The sequence below is a fragment of the Felis catus genome, chromosome C2, assembly GCF_018350175.1.
Source record: "Felis catus isolate Fca126 chromosome C2, F.catus_Fca126_mat1.0, whole genome shotgun sequence".
Lineage (NCBI taxonomy): Eukaryota > Metazoa > Chordata > Mammalia > Carnivora > Felidae > Felis > Felis catus.
Genome location: NC_058376.1, coordinates 135,143,479 through 135,160,197, shown reverse-complemented (window position 1 = coordinate 135,160,197; position 16,719 = coordinate 135,143,479). Strand labels below are relative to the sequence as shown.

Genomic DNA, 16,719 nt, shown 5'->3' with positions numbered 1-16,719 from the left:
TTTTAATAATCACATTATAAATAAGAAATCAGGGGACTTTAACCTTCCTAAAAATAACACTGTAGTTGGGGCATTTGCAGTGAATGCCTGTGGATGGCTGATGTGTATTACAGGTAAATCTTCTTAAGTCATTGAAGAAGACCCTACAGGACCTCTGTTTGGGAATACATGTAGATTTCATAGACTCTGAAAGCCATTAGAAGGGACCCTGGAGATTATCTAATTCAATCCCCTTCATGTTGCAGATGAACAAAGCAAGCCGCTGTGCAATTAATTTGAAATATTACATACCCTTAGTCATAATACACCTTTAACAAATATTTTCTAATTTAAGCTCTTTACTAATATATTCAATTAGTTTGAATAAGAAGGTTTCAGGATGGTAAACATTTCTAGAATAGGTACTTCTACAAAACAACAGAGTAGAGAACCTGGTCGAAGGTATTATCCGGGCCTTAGGTAAAATTACTTTATGTGGAAAAACCATGTGAACTGTGAGCCAACATTTTCTTTAAAAATTATGAATTGGATATTTAAATAATCAAATACGATTTCTGTGCTTTGGAATGGTCACGTTTTCATCTTTAGGAACCGCCAGAAAATTCAAAAAGATTTAGATGTGTTCTCTTTGTGCTTCCTTTTGTATTGGAGGTTGGTACTGAGATTCCATTTTTAGCATGACACAAGGGTTACTTTCTGTGAAGATGCCGTTTTCAGGCACTGGAATTGATCACGATGGCAAGAGCCATAACTATGACAACTGGAGTTTAAGTAAAATTTATAAGTGATTAGTCTCCTCTCAACAAATTGAGACTCTGAATATGCCCCAGTTGTATCTCCCAAGAGAATGGCTTAGAAAGCAATAGAGGATCCAGAGGGAAAGATTTGGGGAACATAAGCTAACATGCACAAACAGAGTATTACACTTAGAAATCCTGCCATTTGCTTCTCATAAATTCAAGCCCATTTCCCTTCCTTCCCACCCCCAAATACCAGATGGGGGACTACCTGTTAATTTTCAACAAATTCGTTCCATGTCACCATCTCATATGATGCCTTTTAGAGCTTGTTTGTAGTATTTGATATCCTTTGGGATTAAAAGAAAATTCCATTTGCTGAGAATCTCCATTAAAATTGTGTTTGAACATGGAGTTGATTCCATTTGATCCAAAATTAAAGTTTGACCTTTGGGTTTTTCACATGCATATGAAAAACTGCTGTGAAATTCAGGCCACAGGCAGACAGGACACAGAGAAAGAGGAGGGGCGTCAGAGTGTATGAAGTTACACTTCTCAAAAAATAAAAATGTAAAAGAATAGGGAGCCAGCAGTTTGACAGATTGTTCAGTAAATGCTCATTTTATTGAAAATTATAAAAAGGTGCTTAATGCCTCTGTGCCATTAATACAATACATAAAAAGGTTACTGTCAAGATTAGTGTTCCAGTCCTGAAAATTAACTATAGGGTTTTATGCATCACTCTGCATCGACTGAGAAGTTAAAGGTTTCTGTATATACATTTCACATGCGCGGGCATTTATTTCAGAAAACAATTATTTTAGACTTTATGCCAAAGACATTAGCAGTAATGTGCTTTCATTTAAAACATGGACATAGCAGATATATATTACAGACAAGGTAGAACCATGAAAATCGCCTTATAGAATTAAACCGGGGTGAGATTATTTCCCTTGCTGTCTCTAGAGTATTCCAATTCAAAACATACATTCCTTCCTACAGAAAAAGATATTCAGATTCCTTAGTTGAAATTAATTAGCATTCAGAAACCAGATAGCATGTTTTTGGGTATTCATGAGATCTCTGTTTGAAAAAAATGTTTTTAACTTGTAGAAATGTGTTGCAACACACAGATGGGAAGAAAAAGAAAAAAAAATCTCTTTAGCAAGCACTGTGTGTAAAAGGAATATTACATTTTGCACGCTCCTGATTGCTCTGTGTAAACAGTTTTTGACATCTGTCTTTATAGTTTTCGAGGAGAGGAAGACTTTGTTAAAAGAATCATTTTTATACAGCAGTCACCATTTCAGTCTTGCTTTACCTGTATTATGAAAGCAGATGGTCTGCATGTCTTTTGAATATTTATAACTATCAAAAACAATCTCTTGCTATTCACCCTTAGGCTTATGAGATGTCAGGACTGTTCTGGTTGAAAAAAATCATCCTGGGTGTTTACAGAAAGAGGATTACATTAAGCTGAAATGACTATACATTTTCCAGTTTAATATTTGTCCATCAGCTGTTTAATCGTATTTAGATAATTGTGTAAATAAGATGTTGTAGCCTTTGCCCTCTCTGCTGATGGAGCCTGAAAGCTTTAAACATGGGTGAACCACCATTTTGTAGATGCTCCTGCTACCTCCTCCCACCGCAGTAAAACCATCAGCAAGTCTTTAGTAAGTTTTGATCATGCTATCACAGTCCTGTTTAAAAAAAAAAAAAAATAGTGCACAAAAAGTCAGTATGGAGATCAGATGAAATGCTAGGGAGCTTCTGGCTTCCGGGACAGGCTGTTTAGTTTATTAGAGTATATCGTAATATGCAAATATGGTACAGCACTTCAATTACCCTTTAAAGATGACGTGGCTTTCTCTTTATTCTTCACGAGTATTCGGAGCTTGGAGGGTATTTTGGAAAACTTTTGGTATAGTGGGGGTTAACTGTTTTTTGACTGGAAGCTGAGCAATCAGAGATAACAGATTTTGCTGTGGTTGGTTGATTTGGCAGAAAAGCATGAACAGTTTTGGTTTAAATGATTGAATAACCTGATTAGCATTGTTTTGGGGTGGGTTTTTTTGTTGTTGTTAAAGGCACAACAAAGCAATTTTAAGGGTAATCAGATCACTGCGTTTCCCCAGTTGATAAACCTTTTTTTTTTTTTTTTTTTTTTTTTTTTTTCAGAAGGCCTCACCTCTCCCTAAACCTCTTTATTGGCTACCAGGATGACCAAGTAGAAAAATAAAAACATCTTCTTTCAGTTTCTAAATGTGTTCTAAATATATACCTACAGCGTATGTTATATTCTAGCGGGGGGGGGGGGGGTTGAAAGAATATATAATATGTTGAAAAATGATTTGACCTCAAGCAATTCCTTATGGGTTTTTTTGTTGTTGTTTTTGTTTTTCAAATTTGGAGACCTGCAGTATTTGAGAGCAAAGGTTTAGAATGTTCTAACTATATCTAAGTCAGGCTTTAGAAAAATTCCACCCTTACCTTTTCACAATTAGAAAGGTTATAAATAATGTATTTGGCTGAAAAGGAAGCTCAGCCTGTGGCAGATGGTATCATTCTAGAGTACTGGGGTTTCTGTGAAGATGGCATTCTTTCAGATCGGAACTTCAGCAGACTCTCAGAAAGAACCGAAGCTCTTCATAGGGAGCAGACATGTGCTTTATGGATCTTAGAAAAGCTTACAACTTGGCTCCTAGGATGAGAATATTGTGTCACACTGGGGTTATGAGACCCACAGCCAATTTCTGCCAACTTTCAAATTGCGTTTCCCAACACTGGAAGCTGTGGCCTATTCCTTGGCTGGTGTACTGTGTAGCATTTGAACTTGAGATTTGAGCTGCCTGAGTTTGGTCCGCTTGATTGTTTTATTCCCTGACCATCGGTGGTCTACACAGACCGGCCGCCGAGTAGGAAAACTTGCGATACAACTTGTGCCTTTTTCAAAGTGCTTTGGAGAGCTTGTATAAATAGACACCGAGAGAGAGAACTGGAATAACATAACCACCAAGCACTGCGACTTCCGAGACATCTGTGTGGATGTATTTTGAAAAACCTGGGAAGGGATCTCTTGCAAATTAATGAACAAAGTTTCTTTAAACTATGAGTCCTATCATGACAGCTAAAAATGATGCATCTGAAAAGATACATGGGACGAGCTGCCATTACCTTTGACCCTTAGGAGCAAAAAAAAAAAAAAAAAAAAAAAAAAAAAAATTTTGTTTCTGGTAGCCTCCAGTAACGGCTAATTCAGTGATCTTTGATCCTTTGATTGATCAGCTAATATATGCCCAGCCCCGTGGTGAGTCCAGGCCTTTCAGACATGCAACCCCAAGACTGACAGCAGCAGGAAGAATGCTGGGAAGGTGCCATGTGCTGGATCTACACCAAGTCAGGAAAGGCTTTGCAGAAGCAAGGGTGCCTGAACTGTGTCCTGAATGAGCTGCTGTTAGCTAGAGAGGAGAGAGGGCACAGCTCGAAAATCCAAGTCAGAGAAGCGGTAGATGTCTTCCTGATACCTGCTACTGGGTACAGGCCAGCTTCACAAAGATACTGCCAGATTGGAATATTGAAACAAATGGTGGAAATACTTTTTTTTCCCGGGGTGTGTTCTCTTGTTATCCCTTGACCCGAGTTAATAAATTTAATTAGTCTACTCTGTTCTTCGGAAGAAAATTTGACATAAAATAACAACATTTGAAAATTTTATCTGATGCTCTTCTGTTATTTAAAGCATAGTCTTTGGACTGATCTGAAATGTGATCATATAATAAAAGCCAGTGAGGAGGAGGCAGAGGGTTGTCATAGTAATTAACGTATCTTGAAGTCCATACTTGGTCTGTTCCCGGCTCTGTGCTAAGAGAACCATATTTATCTTAGTTATTGTCTGTGTAAGTGTGGATAGTATGTCTCTTCGGGTCATTATTTTTCTAGGAACTTGCCTAGTGCTTGGCACCTAGTAGGAGTTCAGTAGATAACATGCTGAATGAATGGGAAAAAAATGCCTGAATGAATGGGTTCTCAGAACAAGCCTGTGAAGTGAGTGTTGCTGTGATTCCCATCTAGTAAGGGGGATTATGATAGAATGAGTGGTCAGTTAATGTGACCAAGGTCACACTGCCTCTGTGCGACACATTTTGGACTTGAATGCAGATTTAGCTATTCTCTTTCATCAAATGAATATTTAGTGTGTATTTAGTATATGCCAGACATTTGGGGCTGGACAATAATATAGAGCCCCAGAGCTGCGTAAAGTACAACTTAGTATAATCTTTTTAAACCAAAGGCTTTTTTTTTTTTTAATCAACATAAGAATCCCAAGCCTCTTTCTTTCAAAATGTGGATCTTGATCTGCCTACCCCCTGCATATCCCCATCCCCTAGGCAGATAGTACCAACCTTGGCTTTGTTATATGTGTTCTCCAAATAATTGGTGTTTCTTTATGATTTTCTAAATTTAAGAACCAGTACTGAATATAATCTTTCTTTCTTTTTTTTTAATGCTTACTTATTTTTGAGAGAGAGAGAGACAGAGCGCGAGCAGGGAAGGGGCAGAGAGAGAGAGAGAGGGAGACACAGAATCTGAAGCAGGTTCCAGGCTCTGAGCTGTCAGCACAGAGCCCGATGCAGGGTTCAAATTCACGAACTGTGAGATCATGACCTGAGCTGAAGTCAGAAGCCCAACTGACAGCCACCCAGGTGCCCCTAAATATGATCTTTCAAATGCCATGTGACCCACAAGATTCTGAAATCTCTTTCTTGCCCTCAAAATTCATGGTCTAGTCTGATGCCACAGCTAAGTCTCCCAATAGGGATTTTACCACATGGAAAAAAAAAGTCCTGACACAGTGGTACTTGAGCAATTTAATTGTACAGATTACTACATATTGTTCTAATAAAAATAGAGGTCACCTCAAGTTACCTGAATTATGGAATATTCCCCAGCCCCCTGAAAGCACAGAAAGAATTTAAAAAGTGGCTTTGACATGTGTCATAACCTGTGGATTAGCCTTTTCATTTACATCTTGCTTAGGCTAATATTTACATTAATCAGAGTTTTTTAAGCACACATCACTTGACAGAGTAGAAAACATCCAGAAAGTCACTTAAGGACAGAGCCTACCGAATGGGGTTAAACAAGGGCAGGAAGAAGCTTTGATGATCATGCACATATGGATATTATTTTCCACATATGGATAATAATGAACTACATAGCACTATTGCATATGGGCTCTAATTTTATAAAAATATTTCAGATGGGTTGTCTTACCACGTACCGTGTATTCTTCCTTTTGTCCCCCCATATACTTTCCACTGTTGGTCCGCTAAATCACATTAAATTGAAGTAATCTGTTTATGTATCTGTCTTCCTAACAGATGGTAAACTTCTAGGCAGAGGCTGTGTCTTATCTGCCTTTGTGTCTCTAGTATCAGCTAGACACATAGTAGGTGTGCAGCAAAGAACAAATTTCATGTATAGAACTGTCGGCAAACTGAAATAGACTGAGCGTCAGAAACCTCAGCGAAATTGAGATATTCCCATACGTTTCTGAAAACTAAGGCGTAAACTACATGTACAACTTGTATGTACTATTACATTGACATTTAAGAAACTGCCAGAATGTCTAGGAACAAGAGTAATAATTTTTTAAAAATTGGACCAAAGTTGAAGAGCATCAACTGTCATCCATTTGCAGAATCACCATTATCCATCAGCGATCTGAATAGTTTTATTAGTGTCTGACTTTATTGATCCATTATTACAATAGAGTAAGTGTGATTGAAGCTGACGGATTGTTAACTGGATCAGGTAATCTTCTGGCTTTGGTTTTGGCAACCTTGCTAAGTATCTTTTTGTACTCTGGACTGAGGGAGGCTCTTAGTAGAATTACAAGCTACTGGATTAATGGCAGAGAATCACGAGCACATTAAGAATGTCTTTTTAGAGAAATAAAATGTAAAAATGACTATAAAGTAGAAAGTGTCCAAAAAAAAAAAAAAGCTATCACGGTGTCTCTTATGAAAGATAGCCGTGTTTTACACAAATAATACAACTCTGGCTTATTTTTCACTGGAAGTTCTTTAAAGAGCCCCAAGAGTTAGATATTGCAGGAACTTTGGCATATTACAAAATTAACACTGTATGGATGTCAGGAGAATCAAGAGTCACCAAAAAAAACTTTAAATTAGAAGTAGCTTAGGGGCGCCTGGGTGGCGCAGTCAGTTGAGCGTCCGACTTCAGCCAGGTCACCATCTCGCGGTCCGTGAGTTCGAGCCCCACGTCGGGCTCTGGGCTGATGGCTCAGAGCCTGGAGCCTGTTTCCGATTCTGTGTCTCCCTCTCTCTCTGCCCCTCCCCCGTTCATGCTCTGTCTCTCTCTGTCCCAAAAATAAATAAACGTTGAAAAAAAAAAAAAAAAAAAAAGAAGTAGCTTAAAGAAGATAATGATATAAAAATACTTTTGTCCCCAAACTGGCTTTTCTGGTTGTTGCCTGCCTCCCAAACAATGCTGCCTTCTGTAAACTATTTCACCATAGACCAACTGAAGTCTGAAATGTAAGTTCTCATGTTTCTACACATAGGAGTGGAGGAAGGATTGGTGGTACAAGTCTAATTATTCCTAAAATACAGCTGGAATTAATTGAGCTGCTACTAGGTAATAAGGGCATTAGGGTTAAAAAGAACAACAAATTAAGGTACTGAAATTACCATAACCGAAATTTGCTGGGAAGAAAACACGTTTGTTTCTTGGAGATGAATTAAAAAAAAAACAAAAACACCCAAAACTTCAAAATCATGGTCATTCCTCTCTTTATTTTTATCATGTTAAACCATTGATTCCGTCTTCAGGGTTTTTGTTAAAAGCAGAGTGAAGACAAGTGACAAAATACGTCATTTTCTTTTTTGTGGTATCCTTGAGAAATTTAGTAGGCATGAAATGTGTATCTTTTAAAATTTTACGGTTAGTTTGGAATTCAAAATTCAGCTTTACTGTAGATGAAGCTAGCGATGAGATTGTAGAATGTTTCTTTCTCTAAATAGAGGGGCCCTGTGAATAGTGTATTTTTTTCCCTCAATGTGGTCCGTTCACCTCTGAAGAACGTTAGCGTAGTTAATGCACCTCCAGCTAAAACCCAAATAATAGTAGAAAGTACAAGTAGTATTTCCCAAACTTTATACACACTCAAATCCCTTGGGGATCTTGGTAAACTGCAAGTGCTCATTGGCTGTGTCTGGGGTAGGGCCCAAGATTATGCATTTCTAATAGACTTCCAGGTGATGCTAATATTGCTGGTCCCTGGGCCACACTTTGAGCAGCAACGATGTGTAGTCACTTAACCTCAAAGTAGTGTTTACTTACGAATTGCAGTCATAAAGTCATCTTCACGTATTGGGATTTATTGAGATGAGTGAAAGTTTGTCAGCCTAAGAATAGATGGCATTGATGGAGGTTCCATGAGTACTAGAGCAAAGTCTGTTGGTTTGATAGCTTTATACTGGTCTCAGGGGGCTGTTGCTTTCTACTTAAATAAGCGTTCGATGCGCTACTTAATGAATTTTAAGAAGTTGAGGCTTCAGGCCAAAGCGTGAAACAAAAATGTATTGGTACTCAGTTGATTTAAAAAAATGCCATTTACACAATTGAAATGATTTTTGTGTTCCATCTTGTGCCGATATGTATTACAAATGTTTTCCCCCCTCTTCATGCAGAGTATGATTTCTTCCATTGTGAACAGCACTTACTATGCAAATGTCTCAGCAGCAAAATGTCAAGAATTTGGAAGGTGGTACAAACATTTCAAGAAGACAAAAGATATGATGGGTAAGCAAAAAACTGTTGCAGTGGTGACTACATACCATTATGTGTCATTTGGGGGTTTATCAAAGTCACATCTAAAGCCAGGTCTTGTGATTGCCCAATTAGAGATCAATTTAGAATGTTTCTTTGAGGGTGGGGAGTGGGTATGAGTATAATGAGATAATTAAATTCAATAAATGTTTGTGTTTAAATCAGCCAAACTGACTTGGTTGTCAGACATGCAGGAAATCGAGGCGGGAGGAGGGAAGCTGTCATTTCTTAACATCTCAGTGAAGACCTAACCAGGCCTTGAATAACTAATATTAGCTGTGATTTCGCTCAGAGATAAATCCTGCTTTTCTGTGTTTTGTTTTTGTTTGAGAGGAAGAGAAAGCGCCTATTTTTACACCCAATTTTTAAGGAAATTAAATTGTATTTATAGTTTCCACAGTTGAGATCAAGTGAATTTTATAGCTCTGATCCCCAGCCCTTCTAGATGGGCACCTCGGTGAGCTTTACCACCCTGATAGCAGACACATCATTGTACCATTTCTCAACTTTTAATTCCAGTGTAGCATCCCATCTTAGCGTGCAACTCCAGGTCAATATGCGTTGCGCAGGAAATGCATTAAAAATTATCGGCAGTGTGAGACGACACATACAAGTTGTGTGCCGTACCTGAGTATTTAGACGCTGATGTTTTCTCCCTTTTGAGTTTGCTAATGTTGCCAAAGCAAACACTGTGATTAAGGTTCATGTTTTAATTTCTATTAATGTTTTCTTTCACATACTTGTACCTTCCAAATAATGCATTTTAAAATAATATAGGAGCAGGATGTTTAATATGTATAGCATTACGTCGTGTTTTAAACCTGTGTCTCTTTCCTTCCATTGTGTTCGTTTAATAACAACAACAATAATGACTTTTCCTAAAGATTTTAAGAAACAAGAGAACCTGAATTTTGAGTGTGTTTTAGCTTTTAATATTTGAAGCAAAGCCATCCATCTACCAAAACAGATTCTTTGCCTTTTATAGCTTAGAGCTGTAATGAAGACAATGCATCATTTTTGGAATAATTGCTTGAATTACTATTCCCTGTGAATGGCCCACTTGGGCTGATATCACTGGTAGAAATGGAAGGTTTCTTTCCCAATTCTTAGTTATATTTTGCATATATCAGTGATTGTAGCAATATGATAAGTTCCTCTAAATATAAAGCCTGAATATTTAATAAAAAGAGAAATGACGATGGAAATCAAGCCAGAGTCTATACATGGGAGGTATGGTGTGCTATTTGGAAAAGACTCACCTATTTACATATAACAGCCGTGCTCAGCCTTTCCAGTCAAGAGCATCAAACCAGTCTCTTCCTTGCTACAGCAAAGCATTGGACACACTGACAGCTGACTCTCGGCCAGTCTGCATTAGGGACCTAGCCAAGGGAGAAGCATTCATCCTGATAGGTGGTAATAAATTGCAAAATCGTGACAGTATCACCGTTGCACCAGGATGATTCTCTGACCCTTCTTGAAAGATTGCTGATAGCCATAGCTTCTTCAAGAAACATTTGGCTCTTAGCAAAACTGGGTATACTGGCTTGCAGTACAGTAAACCAGTCGCTTCATTCTCCGGTGGATATACTTGCCACCGGTGATAGTTAGTTAGGATTAAATGAAACAAACCATATAGGATACTCAACACAGTGTTCAGTATGCACTCAGTTATTATTACTTACTATGCTCACTTTATTATATTGATTCCTTCTTTACAATCCATGGCTAGGTAAAAATTGAATGCAGATAACATTTATGTCCTCTTTTTCCTTTCAAAACTTTTGCTTCGAGTAATAACAGTCAATATCTATCATGAGAAAATACCTGGATATTTCTTTTTTCTTTAGTGCATATATTTTCTTAGCCCAACCTTTTCTAGTTGCTCTTAAGCACATGGTGTTCTTCTAGAAGCTGTTTAAAAAAAAAAAAAATTCCTTATAAGCCTCCTTGGGGGTAATAAGTGAGAGTGAAAAATAGTTTGACCCCAAAACTAGTCACCTGGAATTTGAAAATAATTGATTTTATGCCTTAAGTCTAAACCACATTATAAAATTAGATCTGAAGTATTGTATTGTCCCCCTTTCAAAGTTTGTGGAATTGTGCGGAAGAGGAAAGTAAATCCATAGCCATTGGGTTCCATCTTAAAATTTTCTTTAGTTCAATTGGATTTTCAGCGTGCCCTGTGCCTACCGTCTCTATTTAAGAAATGATCAGAAATGCTTATCAATACCCATTACTGTTGGCTTAACATGGCTTTACTTTTGTCTACTTTAGTCGAAATGGATAGTCTTTCTGAACTATCCCAGCAAGGTGCCAATCACGTCAACTTTGGCCAGCAGCCTGTCCCAGGGAACACAGCTGAGCAGCCTCCGTCCCCCGCGCAGCTCTCCCATGGCAACCAGCCCTCTGTCCGGACCCCTCTACCGAACCTGCACCCTGGGCTTGTGTCAACGCCCATCAGTCCTCAATTGGTCAACCAGCAGCTGGTGATGGCTCAGCTGCTGAACCAGCAGTATGCAGTGAATAGACTTTTAGCCCAGCAGTCCTTAAACCAACAATACTTGAACCACCCTCCCCCTGTCAGTAGATCTATGAATAAGCCTTTGGAGCAACAGGTTTCAACCAACACAGAGGTGTCTTCCGAAATCTACCAGTGGGTACGTGATGAACTGAAACGAGCAGGAATCTCCCAGGCAGTATTTGCACGTGTGGCTTTTAACAGAACTCAGGTCAGTTTCGTTCTTTTTGGAATGGTTCTCTCTCTTTTTCTCTCTTCTTTCTTTGGTCCCAATTTTTTGCTAATGCTTATTCTTTTGCTCTATGCTCTTATTTTTTTACTCTACGCTTACTCTTTTCAATCCTTGTTGTGTGATCATATTGTCTGTTCTTGATGGTGTCTAAGTCTTATCACTCCTTTCCCCATCATAAACCTTCGCTACCAAGAGCCACGTACAGATTGATCTTGACTCAGGGGCTTTGAAAGAATAAATTCAATATTGAATATATTTCAAACTGGCGTTACCTATGTTTTTACCTAATGAGGTCATAGACTGTTAGTAGTAGCAGGTTGAGAAAAGTTTCATGACTTGGTCAAAGCCATTGGTAAGACCCCAGGCTTCTAGCCTACTATCTTCCCCCTGTTATCCCCATATCAAGCATGAGTATATAAACATGCCCTGTTTAAGTTCCTCTACAACTTTCTGGAGAAAAACAAAACAAAACATATTGTGAGACTCCATAGCAATTTCTGCCATTTAATTTGAACAGCTATTTGGGGGAAAAATATATGGGGTTTGTGTGTGTGTGTGTGTGTGTGTGTGTGTGTGTGTGTGTGTGGCTTATTAACATAAAATGTTTCTTAGCTTTGTCCTCTTCCCTCTTTACATTATTGTTAGTATTCCTTCAAACTTCATTCTTTAGATCAGAGATCAGCAAACCTTTCTGTAATTGTCCAGAAAGCAAATATTTCAGGCTTTGAGGGCCATCAGGGCCCTGTCAGGGTGTGGGTAGCATGGTCACAGCCAGGGACAATAGGTGAATGGATGCGGGTGTGGTGGTGTTTCAGTAAAACTGCCTATAAAACACGCCCCCTGGGAGGTTTGGCCTGAAGGCCTTAGTTTGCTGTCTTTTCACCGAGACCTGCATATACCCCTGTGTTCACACCTTTGTCCTCCTGGGCAAATACCTGTGAGGATATTATCAGCACAGAGGATGTTTAGAGGGACCTGGAGAAAGAGTGATGTATGATATGAGAAGGCCTAAGATGAAAAGTCCTAAACCAATTCTATTAAATTGTAAATGAGAGGGTTTTTTAAAAATTTCTTTTTTTGGAAATTAGTATGGTATATATGGTGTTTATTTTTGGCCCAGGCACACTAAAAAAAGACAAAAGAACATGTAACTTTGATTAGAAATGAGGACATTACGTCCTTTCAACTTCGTTGTTTTACCAGGGTTCTTTTCTTTTGTCAGGTTTTTTTTTGGACTGACTCATACTTTCCTTTCATATTTAAGTTATTTTGTTTATTACGTGATTATAAGAATAAGATTCTGGTATAAAAATAATCTAGTATTAATTACTTGCTGGCAGAGTTTCCATACCTAGGAGAATCCCAGCAGTGACTTATTTTTGGCTTGCCTTAACTGGATTGAAAGTTAGGAGGCCTGACAAAGCCTTTAACTCAGTGTTTGTTTTCATTTTCTTTATCTGTTTTTTTTGTTTGTTTTTGGGGTTTTTTTGGTGTGTGTGTGTGTGTGTGTGTGTGTTTGTGTGTGTGTGTGTATGTGTGTGTGTATCATTTGTCTTTTTTAAAGGGTACTTGCAGAGGGTAATTTCTCAGGTTAGTATGATTTTAACTAATTTTATATTTTTACAACTTAAAAATGTTAATTAGTGGCTGGTAAATTTCATGACATTTATATCAGTTGGGAAGTTATTATTTAAAAAATTAAATGAGTGAATGAATCAAAAGTCAAACTTCTAGTTATCCTGTGTCTGGCAGCATTCTTTATTTTTGTAAATAGCAGTAACTGCTAGTATTTCTCAGTACTGGGCAAAAAATAGGTCTCTTCATAAATGATCAGTAAAATGTTTGTCAATTTAATTGAAAGCCCACAAAGACAACATTGACATAAACGCAAATGAAATGCAGATTTGCTAAGAAGTGTTTTAAAAACTGAGCAAATTGTTATTTCTTAAAGCACTAAGGAATCTGCTTTAAGAAACAAGGAAATGAAATAAGAAGGTATTTTATATGGTGAAGAATGACAAGGTCTTAAAGCACTAAGGAAAGTATTTTACATGGTGAAAAGTGACAAGAGAGTTTAGCTGAGGGATGTGTGAAGTCACTATCCATCTGTACGGTTTTTCTTCTCTTGGGTTATGATGTCACGCCGTTACTCTGAAGGGTTGACCATTTGTCCTGCCTTTGGTTCCCACATTGGCTAATTCCATGGATATCTCTAGGATTTGTTGCTGGAAAGAAGGCAGAATTCTCTCTTTATACCATAGTAATCTCTTTAAAAAGACAGTTATCTCTGTGGTTAAAACACCAAAAACAGTGACTTAATTTTTCTGAGGCTGGTAGGGGAATGAAAACAGTGACAGCCTCAGTACCAAGCTCTCTTTAGTAATAATAGCTAATTTAGAAAAAGTTACTACCATAAAAAATTATTTGGAGCCCCGGGTGATAGAGAGATTTGGTTTTAAACCTGTATATTGGTAATTGGTACGCCTGAGTCGAAGTGGATATTGGCCATATTTGAAGCTGTTTTACTTCAATAAGAGTAATTTTCTATGTATATTTAAGTGTTCACTTTTTGGGAACGAGCTTTTGAACATGCAAGCATGCGTGTGTTTTTGGTGGTCATACTTAAAAACCACACACGCGCGCACGCACACACACACAGCTGCATTTATTTTAATGATTATACATTCATATGAATGCATGTAGTGTGTTTATTTCGAAGTGTATGCATTTCAATAAAAGCAGGTGCAGAGTGAGAGTGTATGGTGTGAGTGTGGCGTACGAAAATACACACGCTAATGCATATGTATAGGCAAGGAGCTCTGCAGAGTTAAATCGCACATCACACATTTGCGTGCACTTACTACAATGTGCAATTCCAACTCCGAGTTTTAAAAAATTAACGTAAAATATGTACATGCAAAGGCAAAGTTATATGATATGATCGAATAAAGAAATTGGTACCCTATAAAGAGTATTTTAAAACATTAATATAATAGATAATGCTGTTATGAGTTGAGAGTGTTTTAGTCATTGACAGTTCTGCGCAACTTTAAAATCCTGGATTTCATGTTTTAACTCTTCACTGGAGAGTTTTCTCGTCATCCTAATTGGGTCTCCTAAAACCCCTCTCTTAAGACTTTCACACGTGACTATAAAAAAAAAAAGTTTACCTTTTCTGAAAATTTATGGTGAAATTTATATAATTACTTGTTCTAAGGACTTTTTCCCCTTCTAAATTGATGGGCATATGTGCTTTAATTGCTACCAAAGGTACCAGCTTTTAGCATATGTCATTCATTCAGTTATACCTACTTGATGTCTTTTTAGTGGAAACCTATGGCTAAAAATAATTGTCGAAGCTTCTAGATTTATACTTTTCAGTTCACTTCCCTATATTATTGCTATTTAGGGATTGTGATAGAAGCAAATATATTTATTCGTTAGTGCCTTTAAAAAATTAAAAAAAAATAAAAATAAAACCCAGAATCTAACTCTGATCCCATTCTGTGGCTTTTTTTTTTTTTCCTTTTTTCTCCCCACACCCCTTTGGCACACTTTATTTTCCAGTAAAATAAAGAATGAAGATGGATTATTCAAAACTGATAACAGTAATGGACCATCATGTAATGTTTTATTGAATTTGAGTTCTGTAAATTATGTGGTGGAGAGAAATTTGCCTGCTTAAGTATAACAGAAATTGCTACTGTGTTCCTATAATTCTTCACAGTGTAATTTAAGGAAAGTCCACTATCCATATCACTATTGAATAAAAGGTAAAAAGGTGCTATTACCCCAACGTGACAGCTCTCGTTTAGCCTCCCAAGCGACAGAGATAAATGCGTCTGCTTATAACTTACTTGGCAGGCGTCCAAGGTAGTAGGTGGAGTTGAAAATAGTCTTTCACCTGGACATGTGATTAAAAATTCACAAAACAACAGAGATAGGTAGTCTTGAAGAATATTCTACTTATTTTCTTTTTAGGGAGGGAGGTTTCATAAAATCCTGTTTTCCTTCTGAGGGCTTTGAAGTTCCATGAAGCTGATAAAATCTATTTGAATCAGTGATTATGTTCAAAGAGGAGACAAACGGGAGGCCAGACAGGCCTTTTGTTCAGATTGGCAGTCTCTTTCGCTTATCTGCTGTTTTAAAGAATTCATAATTAGCTTTTGGAAGTACTGATAATATTTATTGAAGGTTTTTTCTTTCTTTTACAATTACTAATGAATTTTACTTGTAATAACTAGTAAACTCTTTTTGGAATGTAAAAAGGGTTTAGGAATTCATCACTAAGTTCACTAAGTGAAAAAAATTGGAATTCTCCCTTAACCCCTGTGCAATGACAATGCAGAATAATTTTCTGTTTTTATGTACAGAGCACATAGTGCATTATTTGATGATGTAAAGTCCCAATGAAAAGCAGCTTCTCATTTAATATAATAAAATTAATATTCATTAGTTGTTGGTAACGTACTACATAACATACAAATTCTCAAGTTCTTTTCGGAGGCAAGAATGACTGATGATTTTGTTTGACTTTGTTCAGTAAGTTCATTGAGCACCTATGATCCACAGTACATGTTTTAGTCCTGGTGTTTTAGTATAGTCTCTAAGATAGCAGGTAATGTACATGAAGAGCTTGACATATTATTTTTTTAGCATGAAGAAAAAATGTTGGTAATAGATCCCTTGTACTCTGCCCCATGGGGGATTGCTACAAATGACCTTGATCTAAGTCTGGACTATATTTTTGTCTACGGGATATGGGAAACAGGGGCCATGTACATCTTGAGTCTGTAAATGCAACCACTCACATAACAACTTGAACGGGACCAGAACATGCATTCTCATATTCAGATTCTAAAGTCATTTTGCATACAGAATTATTCTCAAGTGACATTTTTTTTTTTTTTTTTTTTTTTTTTTTTTGGTAATTAACACATTCTAATCAAAATATTTTCTAACAATATTTTCAAGCATTTCCACCAGGGGGCACTCCCCTCATTGAAAGCCTGGGCCAAAAAAAAAAAAAAAAAAAAAAAAAAGAAAAAATCCAAAGGTTTCTACAACACCTGACAGTGTCTACACTCACTGCTTTAGAGCTCTTTGAGTGTTCCAAGATTCAAAATATTGCTTTAGACCTTAGCATAGTGCAAGCAGAAAAACTGTACTTGCTGCAGTGGAATAATTAAGTGGAAATAAATGCTCTGCCCCTAAAATACTTTATATGCTCAACTGGGAAGTCATGCCAATATCAAAATATGGGAAGAGGAAATTTTAAATTCTCTCCCAAGTGATGTGTTGTTTTCTACTTTAAGCACGCAGGATTGACTTAGTTTCATGTTAACATGACTTGATAGAGAACATTAATGTAT

The 16,719-nt window shown here is 37.3% G+C and overlaps 1 protein-coding gene across 9 annotated transcripts in view; it reads left to right on the top strand.

Moving 5' to 3' along the window:
• The window catches only part of SATB1 (SATB homeobox 1), a 101,076-nt gene that overhangs the window by 41,026 nt on the left and 43,331 nt on the right, over window positions 1-16,719 (top strand). For all 9 annotated transcript variants that reach the window (XM_023260589.2, XM_019810754.3, XM_019810756.3 and 6 more), the window contains 2 exons: window positions 8,456-8,567; window positions 10,872-11,326. In XM_023260589.2, the coding sequence (XP_023116357.1) occupies window positions 8,456-8,567; window positions 10,872-11,326 (567 nt within the window). The remainder of the gene's footprint in view (window positions 1-8,455; window positions 8,568-10,871; window positions 11,327-16,719) is intronic.